The following is a 10,698-nucleotide window of genomic DNA, read 5'->3' on the forward strand; positions in this document are numbered from 1 at the left end:
CATTTGCTTGAGAAAGTATGTGTTCACACGGTGTAATTAAGTTTCAAATCCAGTCACTCTCAAGTGGCTGCACTTCACTTTAATGTGCACACACAGGTGTAGATTTAGGGGGGACACAAGGGACACGTCCCCTTAATATTTAGAACATGTTCATTTGCCCGCCTCCCCAGTAAAAACATGAAAGTAGATGATGCAGAAAATGTACAAAATGGTGCATGAAAATATTCGCAGAGGTCCCCTAAGCCCCCCTTTTCATCTGTGTCCCCCTCACTGTTTCTGCGTGTACACCCAACTATGTTTTCTTTGTGTTTTTCTGTAGAAATGAGACGTCTCAGGAAACGCATTATATATGAATCACTGATGTGTCACCTTATTAGGCCATCGAAGTTCCATTAGTATAATTTAAAATAAATGAGGGGTTAGCAAATGCCAGCAGAAATGAAAAAGAGTGGGTTGTTTCCAATAAATTAGCATCCATAACTTGTTGACATAACTTAGTTTCCCTGAAGTGAATAAAATGCCTGCGGTGTTACTAATGTGACAACAGATGGCACCACATGAGCAGTTTCTAACAGTGAAGCTGCTTGATCAGATCAGATAAAGTCTATCATCTTGAGTTCTTGTCACTGAATTATGCAGCTTGCCAAAAGACACCATGTGACTGAGCTGGCTGAATGTTTTCTGATCTGATCTAATAGAGAGTTACCAGTTTAAATATGTGTGAATCCCGTCTGGAAAACATTTCAAAGGCAGCCGAATGTGACCTGTTTAATGCGTCGGCTTCTGTTTACCTGCATGCACCTTTGATGAGCTGTCTGTAACCTTTTGTAGCTGCAGCATTTAAGAACTGCTTTTCTCCTGTCTCATTTTCTTCTCTTGCTACCTGCCTCTCCTCGTCTCCCTCTCTCTATCTATCTCTCTGAGAGAATATGTGGGTGTTTTCTGTAGGTGGTTCTCTGGCAGAGCCCGAGCACTAAAGAGAACACAATATGTTGGGCTCATAATCTCAGTAATGAATAGTTAGATCTGTGCCAGCTGTTGTCACAGGAAGAGTTAACAGACGAAAACTTGGTAAATATTGTTCCAAATTGAAATGAAAGTTTCAGTGATTTGTTTTAATTACATCTTTTTGAAGTGTAATTAAAATCCTGAAACAGTGTCACCGTGCGTTGCGTGTACATCAAGAGTCTTTTTTTAGATGAATTCAGATGACAGAATTCTGCCTGAGTGGTTATATAGCGTTTGTGGATCAGCTGACAGGGTTGGTGGTGGTGATGTCCTTAATGTGAGCCAAGAGCAGACGACCAAATCTAATCCCTCAGGCAGAGAGTAATCCACGCAGTCATGTGGCTTCCTAATGAGAACCTGAGGGTCCTGGATCAGCCTGAAGACACACACAGACACACACACACTCAAACAAATTTCTCAGTATCAACTAATATAACACTTGGAGGCTCATTCTGACTCTTACAGTGAAATCTTGACTTGCGTACCACTGTGATCATGAGGCTGTAAAATGGGCTGTTCCAGGTTAAAGGTCAGATTCACATTATATCATCATGTTACAAAAAACAGACAGGTGTGAAATTATTTACTTGTATTACTTTGCAATAAATAACGAACAATCCACAGGTGGTGTAAAAAGCTAAAGACGTGCAGTTTACTACTGGTGTGTGTAGGGGGGGTGAGATCCTACGGAAAGCACGTGCGAGTGTGTGAGCACGTAGTTCTTCCTTGTGTAGCTGATGTCACATGATGCATGATGTCGCACACCCTCATGATGAGCCAAACTAACACTGAAATTGTAATCCTGTGGAGAGGCCATTGTTTAAGCCTGCTGTAACACACCACCAAGATCTCACACAATAACACATGACACTGTTGTGATCGGGCTTATAAATACTGTGCAAACACTGCTGACCAACAGCAGCTGGAGGAAACAATATAGCATATATTAAACACTGACTGTACATTTGTGTAAATGGCAACAGATTGCATAACACAACTGACTGTATCCAAGTTTGGCACATATGACACCCAGGGATTTGGATATATGTAAGCTTTATATAAGGTCACAAATATTCTTGGTCTTAAGTTATAGTAAGACAAAATACAAGACACTGATGGCAGTGGACAAATATAATTCAGACAAATTCTATACTTAGAAGTGCAAAAAACTTCACAGAAAGGATCAATAAAGGTTTTGCTTCTCCGGGTGTGCAGTCGAGCCTGTGCAGGATTATATAATGTGCTGTACATATTGTATGTGAATCAGAGAATGAGAGAAAGTAGGGAGAAGAGAGGCATTGGACATAATAAAGAAAGACAGTGGAAGCAGCCATATTTAGGGAGAGAGACAGAGAATTTTTCAGGATGAGAAACAATAACGGAGGATGGAGTGGAGAAGGAGGAAAGATGAGGTAAAAAAAGGAACAAGAACATGGAGAGAGAAAGAGTCTGTGTGCATAAGTGTGTATGTGTGTGTGTGCCTGTACGGTTGTGAGTACAGCAAGAAATAGCTTCACACGGATGTTAGAGGATACCCATAAAAATGATCTAGTTACCATGGATACAGAGGGTTAGGCTTTGGAAAGTGAACTCATGAGAGTGTCCAGTTTGCATCCAGACAATCAACACAATCTTCCTTCTGGTAAAGAAAAGTAACACACATGCACAAACTAACCAGTTCTGGTGAAAATAAATCCAGATGTAGACAAATGAACAGCCACTTTCTTCCATTAACAAACAAACATGTTTGACAAACCTTTGATCACTTCAACCTGACCTGCTCCAGCGGAAGTGCCCACTGGCTATGAAAGAGTTACGCTAGGCAAGCTCAAAGATGTTTGTGTGTCTAAGCATTTAACTCTCCCTCGCAGCTGACCAAGTTGTTGTTCTAAATGTGTTGTGACGTAACTTGCCTGATTAAATAAGGCTCACACAATAGTCAGTTGTGGGAAAGATTTTAAGCAGAATAACATCATACATTAGACCAGCATAACACTCATAAAAGAATACTGTAAATAACTTAAAATCATTATTTAAAAAAATCTATGTATGTGCAAAATTCACATAATTACACAATGTGGGATCCACTGAAAGTGGTCAATACTGCTTTCTTTGGCTCTTGCAGAATAAAGGAAGCTACACTGACTATGTTTACATGCACAAAATATATACATTTTTTTGCCCTTATTCTGAAAATGACAATATGCCTACTAAGCTCTTTATATGTCTAATGAAAATGAATGTCATAGGGATGAACAACACTAGATTTTTTTTGCAAATATCCAATATGTAACAACTTTTTTGACCGATAACTGATATCAATATCTTCTACCTAATTTTAGTGATCATCCAGTCTCCTCTGTAGTGGAATTAATATCATATTATCCGTGTCTATTATTATCATGATGGCCCACCAGCAGATGGAGATATGAAGTACAATGCTTTTCAACGTATGTAATATTCATTCATTGTGCAAATTAAGAAAAAGCATGTTGGCCGATTCTGATACTTAATTTTAAAGCCAATATCAGCCGATACTGATGACGTGCCAATATTATCATGCAACCCCAGAATATTCCATTAATATTCTTGTTTATTTGCAGCCATGCATACTCTGACTAACGCGGCCTAATAAGTCATTTATCACGTCTAATTGTGAAAATGTTGAATGGCTGTCACTTGTGCCAGGACTTTTACAAAGTTTTCCACTCGTGGAGGACTTGTTTGAGCGTGTGACCACAGCTTTCCTCTTTAATTCCTTCAACTACCTTCTTGAAAAGGTTGGCATTATGATATTTGAGCATATTCAAAAAACTGATATCCAAGTCTTAGTATATAATGTTTAAAAGTAGGTGTGTTTGTCATTCACACTAGAAATGTGGACTTGTCCTGGGCATGCATCTTATCTGCAGCCTTGCAAACTGTGGACTAGTTGGTTTGTGTACAGCGCATCCGTGACAAGGCACATAGCCGATCGTAAACAGACAAGAGGCCGTGTGTCGCAAACTGTGATAAAATCCCCAACTGAGACGCATATACAGAATGCACTATATACATGCCCCAAGAATGCTATTAAAACCTGAATAACTTTGGCAAATCCAATATGTCTTAATCGGAAAATACTTCATTTGGAAAAAGGCCAAAACGAATATGCTGTTTGCATGAACCGTATCAAAATCATAATATTATCATACTCAGAATAATAGTGGAATATTAGTGTGCATGTAAACGTACCCATTGTTTTCTCCACAAAGTTGGAGGTGAAGGTAAATAGAGGGAGAACAGCAACAAAATTACACTTGCTTGAAATGGTGAAGAACTGTTAACAGCACTCCTGTTTTCCTTCTGTAATCACAGCCCAGCTTTGGGTGTGTTGCATCAAGTTTGCTGGGAGCATTTAGTCCATTTGTAGTTTGGTCCAGCAGGTTGAGTGCCAGTCACTAGTCCTTTTCCAAGTAAACTGTTGGTAGAAGAGAATGTAACCTTGACCAGCTAAAAAGAACAGTCCCAAAAAGAAAGTTTGGCTGTTACATACTTCGAATAATCACGCCAAGGAGCATAGACAAGTTATACTTGTTGATCTGCCAAGTACTTCAAACTCACAGTATGACGAGTTACCAAAGCTCTGTTCAATAAATGTTCAACTTCTGAGTCCATGTGATTTTTGTTTTCAAGCTTTGGTTCTCCTGTAGTTGGACACTAAGAACACAAACACGCACCAAACTAAAATCTTCAACTCTAGTTTGGACCAAAGACGCCATACTGTGCCGTTTCCTTGTGGTGTGCCTGTCCCTCTTTGTCCCACTGTGTCTCCATTCTGTTCTGTCCCGCCATCACTCCGTCCTTTGATTACTTCCAGCAGCCGGAGCAGCTCATCTGCCTGTTGGAGTCGAACTGTGGCGAGATGGTGTCTGGTATTACACTTTTCAGAATGTCATTCTCTGTGGCCATGATGTGCTTTACCAGGAAGTTTGCAGCTTCACCGATGTTGAGGTTGTCCTAAAAGGGCGAGAAAACTGTTAGCTATGGCTCCATAATGTTTGATCTGTACGGTTTATTTTCTTAAGTTTTAAGCCTGTGAAACACATCTGCCTTACAGTGAACATCCTGTGTATTAACAGTAGTTAGCCTACAGCATGTTCAAAACGTGGCTAACTAGCATGCTATCACCTTCGTGTGAACAACACCATTTAGGTGCTTTAAACTACTTCAAAGGAATACTGTAAACATTTTCCTACTGCTACCAAGAATGTGTGTGTTTGTTTGCATAGCCTACTTCTGACACTCCTGGTTGAACCTGCGCCATATAACCTTCAACCTTTCAGAATGTTGAGTCTTGACGCCATAAGAATGGCAGCGCACCACTGCCGGTCCAACACACTGGTGTCAACGGAGCATGTGTGAATGAAGACAGCTTTTGGAGAATTTAAAGCTATGTGCAAGTGCTGCAGAGTTTTTGGGTTAGTGTATGTAAGGGGGTTAATTGAAACTGTCATGCATCACAAGATACATCTGGCAGGTCGATCCTTGCAGACACATACTGTACAGAAAAGACTTGCTCAACCCCACACAGCTATATTTCAAAGATCCCAGTGTTTCTGAGCATACCGCAAGAACTATGGGAAAATATGTGATGCACAAAACGATTCAAATTGATTCTCTTACTGACATAAGAAAACATGATATCTTAAAATTTCAACCTACAAAAGTTTAATAAAGCTCCAATGACATGTGGGATTAAGCAGATACAATTTTTTTTATGTGATGTGGTCAAATAGTTTTTATGTTACTTTGAATCTACTGTAGGAAAAAAATGATTAAATAACTTTACTTGGCTTGCAAAAAGACAGGCAGAAAAAAAAAACAGCTGACAATCCTCTTATGCTTTTAACTTTTCACTTGTTTTGACCCTGCTTAGTAAATTTATCTCACAGAGCCACTTTCCACGAGGATATGAAATTCCAGTTGGCTCTGAGGGGATGTTTTTCTCTGACTGAAGTGACCTGAGTGGGAGACGATTTCCACTGAGCTTGTCAGCCGCTCACTGCAAAGGCCGACAATCTGGCCCATTCATTATCATGTTGATGATTAATTAATACTGCAGCATTTTGAGAAATATGCCTAATTGCATTTTTGCTGAGGGTTATATAAGAAGATTGATATCACCCTTATGTCTGTCTCTTAAATGTGAAGCTAGAAGCCAGTTAGCTTAGCTTAATATCAAATTTGCCTTCCAGCACCTCAATAATTTACACTGTAGGTATTTACCAGCTGTGAAAATGGTGTGACGGCTGGTATTGTTTTCACCTTGTGAGTCTGTGTGAGTGTGTGTCATCATGGAAAATGTGGTCCTGGACCTGGTGGGTATTTTGGCAGGTGTTTATAAGTCTGTCTGTCTATCAGACATAGCAACTGTTCAAGACAGAGTCACAAAACTTTACATGTATGTAGCTGAGTTTGAACTGAAGGCGGAGTTCAAAGATGGGTGTGGTCCAAGCAAGGGTGCCAGAAAGTAGGGGGCTAGGAAGCAGGGAAGGACCATTATCCCTCCTCACTTTACGCCCCGGTTTAGCATTTGCTATAAATCACGAATAGCTGTATTGTGGCTGGAGTGATCCCACTGTAAGATGGTTCTCTGAATGAATGGCTATAACATGGTATTTCCAGTTGCTATGCTAAGCTAATCATCTCCTGGCTCCAGTTTCATATTTACCCGACAGATACGAGAGTGAGATCAGTCTTCTCAGCTAAGTCTCAGTGAGTACAAATGCCCCAGGTTGGACAGGCATAAATTTTACCTCATGCATTGCAAATGACTGGCAAATAAAAATACCTTAACCTTACTCTGGTCTCACCTTAGCTGAGGTCTCAAACCACCCGACGAAGCCGTGGTCCTTGCAGAACTGGTCCATTTTGATGCCGTTGTTGGTCAGCTCCCTGCCCTGGTCACACTTGTTAGCCAGCAGCACAGTGGCAATACTCTGTCCATTAGTCAGCATTAGTTTGGAGTCCAGGTCCTCCTTCCACTTGATGACGGCCTCAAAGGTCGTGGCTCGTGTCACATCGAACACTATGAAGGCTCCCATGGCTTCACGGTAGTACACACGTGTCATGTTTCCGAAACGTTCCTGACCTTCGATGAAGAAACAAAAGCACACACACACACACACACACATAGGGAGCTTCATTCATTAGCGTGGCAACACGGTTGTTCCCAGCCATCAGTTTGATGACAGATTCTTATTGTTTTCCTGCATTTTCGAGGCAGAACAGCTCATACAGCTGGTATTAGGACTGCAGTTAACAGAGCCTGCATTCCTATGAAACAGCACATTCCTGTGGTCTTACTGTCACGTTGCACTTAACCAGACGGTCAATGCGACTGCTTGTTCCTGCTGATAATAGGCCTACTTAAATTAAACCTGCCATTTTGCCCAACCTGTAATGAAAACTGACCCAGACTATTACACCATTCATATAATTTGTCTGTAAGAATATAAGCATGTTAAACCTCTGTGTGCAGGTCTGCATGCATGTGTGTTGATCCATGCTTGTGTACTGTGCACAGAAAGGAAATTGGGTGCTTGAGGAGCAGGTTAGAAGAGCTGTCAACATGACATTCCCCGGGGGTGTGTGATCGGCTGTCTGCTGTCTAATGTGTGTACTTGTTGGTCAAAAAAACACTGAGCGTGTAGGTGTGTGCATCCTGCTTGTTTTACATACCATGCCCTCTCAGCAGAAAAGTTTACATGCTTAATAAATATTAATGCGTGGGAGTCCTTTTTTGCTAGAATCAACCTGACAAGGACAAAAAGCTGCTGTTTGCCTCAGGAGTAAGAGGAAATGGACATTCTGACAGGACGTGGATTGAGAACTTCCTCCTTTCGTGCGAGGGAATGTATCAATGACTTTCATTACTCACATGAACCCTCATGTGCAGTGGTGTCACAGACAGATACACACGTCAAACATGTCACTTGACACTCTGTCATTCAATAAACTGATGGCACAATCTACAGCTTTCCATAGCTTCAAAGTACAACATGTAAAATTTACCATTACATAGATTATAACAAACAAACCACAATGTCTCAGCCCCTACTCAGCCAATCCCTACTCCTACCCAGCATGACTTTCAAGCAGGTAGACACGACTAATCAGATGTGACTTGTAATTGCATTTGACCTCTTGAAGCATGTGCCTGCATGTGTGTGTGTGTCAGTGACTAATGATGTTTTGTTTTTTATTTAGCTACAATGACACTCCTGTGACTGGCCTTTAAATCTCCCTCACATGGGCCTAATCACATGATGTTGCTCTATATCTTAAATGAATGACTGGATGACAGCGTGCTGGTCCTCCCTGAGCAACACTGTCATTGTGGGCATGTTGACATGTAACTCAAATCACCACTGTGCCCAAGTGCAGCCTTGCAGAGCTGTTAGCATGGCTGCACACACTTCATCCACAGGTCAGGTCCTCTATCTCAAAGTAGAAAAGATTTTAATCAGAAGAAATACTTAATTAGAATCCATGTACCACCTTTTGAGTTTGGTTTGCTACATTTAAAATGTACTAATCTGAAGTTTTCTATCCATTTTAGGCGGTACGTCTATATAGAGGAGGTCAGGAGGAGAAGTCAGACAGAAGCACTGTAGTGACACCATGTTATACTTTACTCTTATCCATCCTATCCATGTATCTGTTAATTTTATTTGAAAGATTTTCCAGTGTTCAAATGTGTCCATGTTGTGTGGTATGAGGTGTGACAGAAATGAACCTAATCACTTCCTAAAATGATCTGTTCATTTCTTAGTAGAGCTCTCAATTAGTTGCTAGCAAACATTCAAGGACTGTTTGGTGATTCAGTCACTGAGTGTACCACACAGCAACTTCCAGCCCCGAGTGAGTCACTGAATTGCCCGACCCTGCCCCTCTTCTTCCCTCTCATGTCTTTATGGTTCGAAGGAGGAAGTATTACTAAATGTTTTTAATAGTTAGCCAAAATGTACATGCTGTGGATCATAGGGTAGGACTTCATCTTTCAGTTTGCAAACAGTATCTTTAACCAAAGTGTCTGCTTTCACTTCACTAGATAACAAGTTGAAGTGAATGTTCAGCTGTGTTACAGTTCAGTGAGTGGGACAACACACACTGAGATCTGGTCAAGCACCAAACAATTCAGTAAACAAATCTTTTGAATGAACAGATTCGAGTGATTCAGTTAATTGAAAAGAACAGCTCGCCCATCACTAGTGTGCATGTGTGTGTCTGCATGAGAGACAGAGAGAATACTCTTTGTGTCAGTCACCAGCTCTCCACAGTGACAGTGCATCTTTGACCTGTGATGTTTCATAACTTTACAACAGTCATGCTTCACTGTTAATTTGAAGATAAGTCCTATCTCCCCAAATCATCAACTTTTCGGGAACTATGACAATCAGCCTTGCTAAATACCAGTATGCCTACAATGTTTTTTCAATGAGTAGGCTTTATGAGAGGGCAACTTCTTGCACAGTTTGAGGGGAGGTGATGCTCTTAAAAAAATATTTAAAACATGTCCATGTGTCCCCCCGAATAAAAGCATGAAAGTAGTGTAAGTTTTTTATTTTGAATAAAATTAGGATTTTTAGTCTACACCATAAATTGGTGCAGAAGAGGCACAAGCTGATGCATAATAATTCACCAGAATGCAGGAAATTAAATTTTGTTTCATAAGCGCACCCCTCCCCTCCTCACCCATCCCCAAAAAACCCACACCCTTGTGAATTCAACCCATCAGTGAGGTGTATTGGATCCTGCACCTGGAGGCAATTTATCAAGGGTTTGCATTGTAATGATAGATTATATAATGCAAATTTAACTCTTCACTGTCCCACCTGCAATGTCCCAGAGCTGGAGCCGCACAGTCTCAGAGTCCCAGTTCAACACCTTCAGGGCGAAGTCCACCCCGATGGTGGCCCGGTAGTTGGTGGAGTAGGTCTGGTGGACATACCGCCTGATGATAGAGGTCTTCCCGACCCCCAGGTCTCCGATAACCAGCACCTTGTACAGGTGCTCCTTCCGGAGGCTCTGCATGCCGTTGCAGTGTGATGAGTGATTGGTCATTCCACTTGTCCGATCTCACTGACGCAGCAGCTTTCAGCAACTTTGACTCGGTGTAAGTGCAGTTTCAGACTTCGTTCCCCCTGATCCCGTGTGTCTCCCTCTTCTTATGGGTGCAGGAACCGCCCTCCCTGTGGGGAAGTGTGTGATCTGCTCAGGGGCTGAGCTTGGGAACTTGTGACCTCGCCTCGTCACCCTGTGGAGACGAGAAGTGCGCACGCTTCACTGAGGGCGCAGCACAGTAGTTCCTGGTAGAAGGCTGTGTAAGTCTCTAGTGCAATAAAGTGCCAATTTATGTAACTAACATTTGGCATATTTGAAACATTTGTGTGCTGCGGAACAGTTGCCTCCTTATGTAAATGTCTGTTTAGATGCAGCTCAAAAATACAGTCCTATAATGCAGTTAAGGCAGTCTTTGAAAAATGTTCATTTAAAAACTGTTTTTAGATTATTTTAATACACAACTAGCAGGAGAAGGTGTGCTTTTGTAATTGTATATTAAGACAGAGTGCTTCCACTTTAGTCCTAGGCATATTGATTATGTAAAAATCCTTATACTCTTTCCCCACATTTAGCAGCACATCC

At 41.3% G+C, this 10,698-nt stretch overlaps 1 protein-coding gene across 1 annotated transcript; it reads right to left on the reverse strand.

Annotated features, from left to right (window-relative positions):
* Positions 1–2,065: 2,065 nt before the first annotated feature.
* LOC126388331 (ras-related protein Rab-38-like) lies at positions 2,066–10,209 on the reverse strand. The gene is made up of 3 exons (XM_050041405.1): positions 9,888–10,209; positions 6,864–7,141; positions 2,066–5,007 (listed from the first exon to the last, which is right to left on the reverse strand). The coding sequence occupies exons 1-3, from the start codon at positions 10,114–10,116 to the stop codon at positions 4,858–4,860; spliced, it is 657 nt and encodes a 218-aa protein (XP_049897362.1). The 5' UTR covers positions 10,117–10,209; the 3' UTR covers positions 2,066–4,857.
* Between the last annotated feature and the right edge of the window lie 489 nt (positions 10,210–10,698).

The sequence above is a fragment of the Epinephelus moara genome, chromosome 3, assembly GCF_006386435.1.
Source record: "Epinephelus moara isolate mb chromosome 3, YSFRI_EMoa_1.0, whole genome shotgun sequence".
NCBI classification, from domain to species: Eukaryota; Metazoa; Chordata; class Actinopteri; order Perciformes; family Serranidae; genus Epinephelus; species Epinephelus moara.

Coding starts and splice junctions, on each gene's coding strand:
- LOC126388331 (XM_050041405.1), bottom strand. CDS start 10,116: ATGACCAATCACTCATCACACTGCAACGGCATGCAGAGCCTCCGGAAG. Junction 7,142..9,887: donor CCAGCTCTGGGACATTGCAG/GTGGGACAGTGA, acceptor TCTTCATCGAAG/GTCAGGAACGTTTCGGAAAC. Junction 5,008..6,863: donor GGTTTGAGACCTCAGCTAAG/GTGAGACCAGAG, acceptor TCGCCCTTTTAG/GACAACCTCAACATCGGTGA.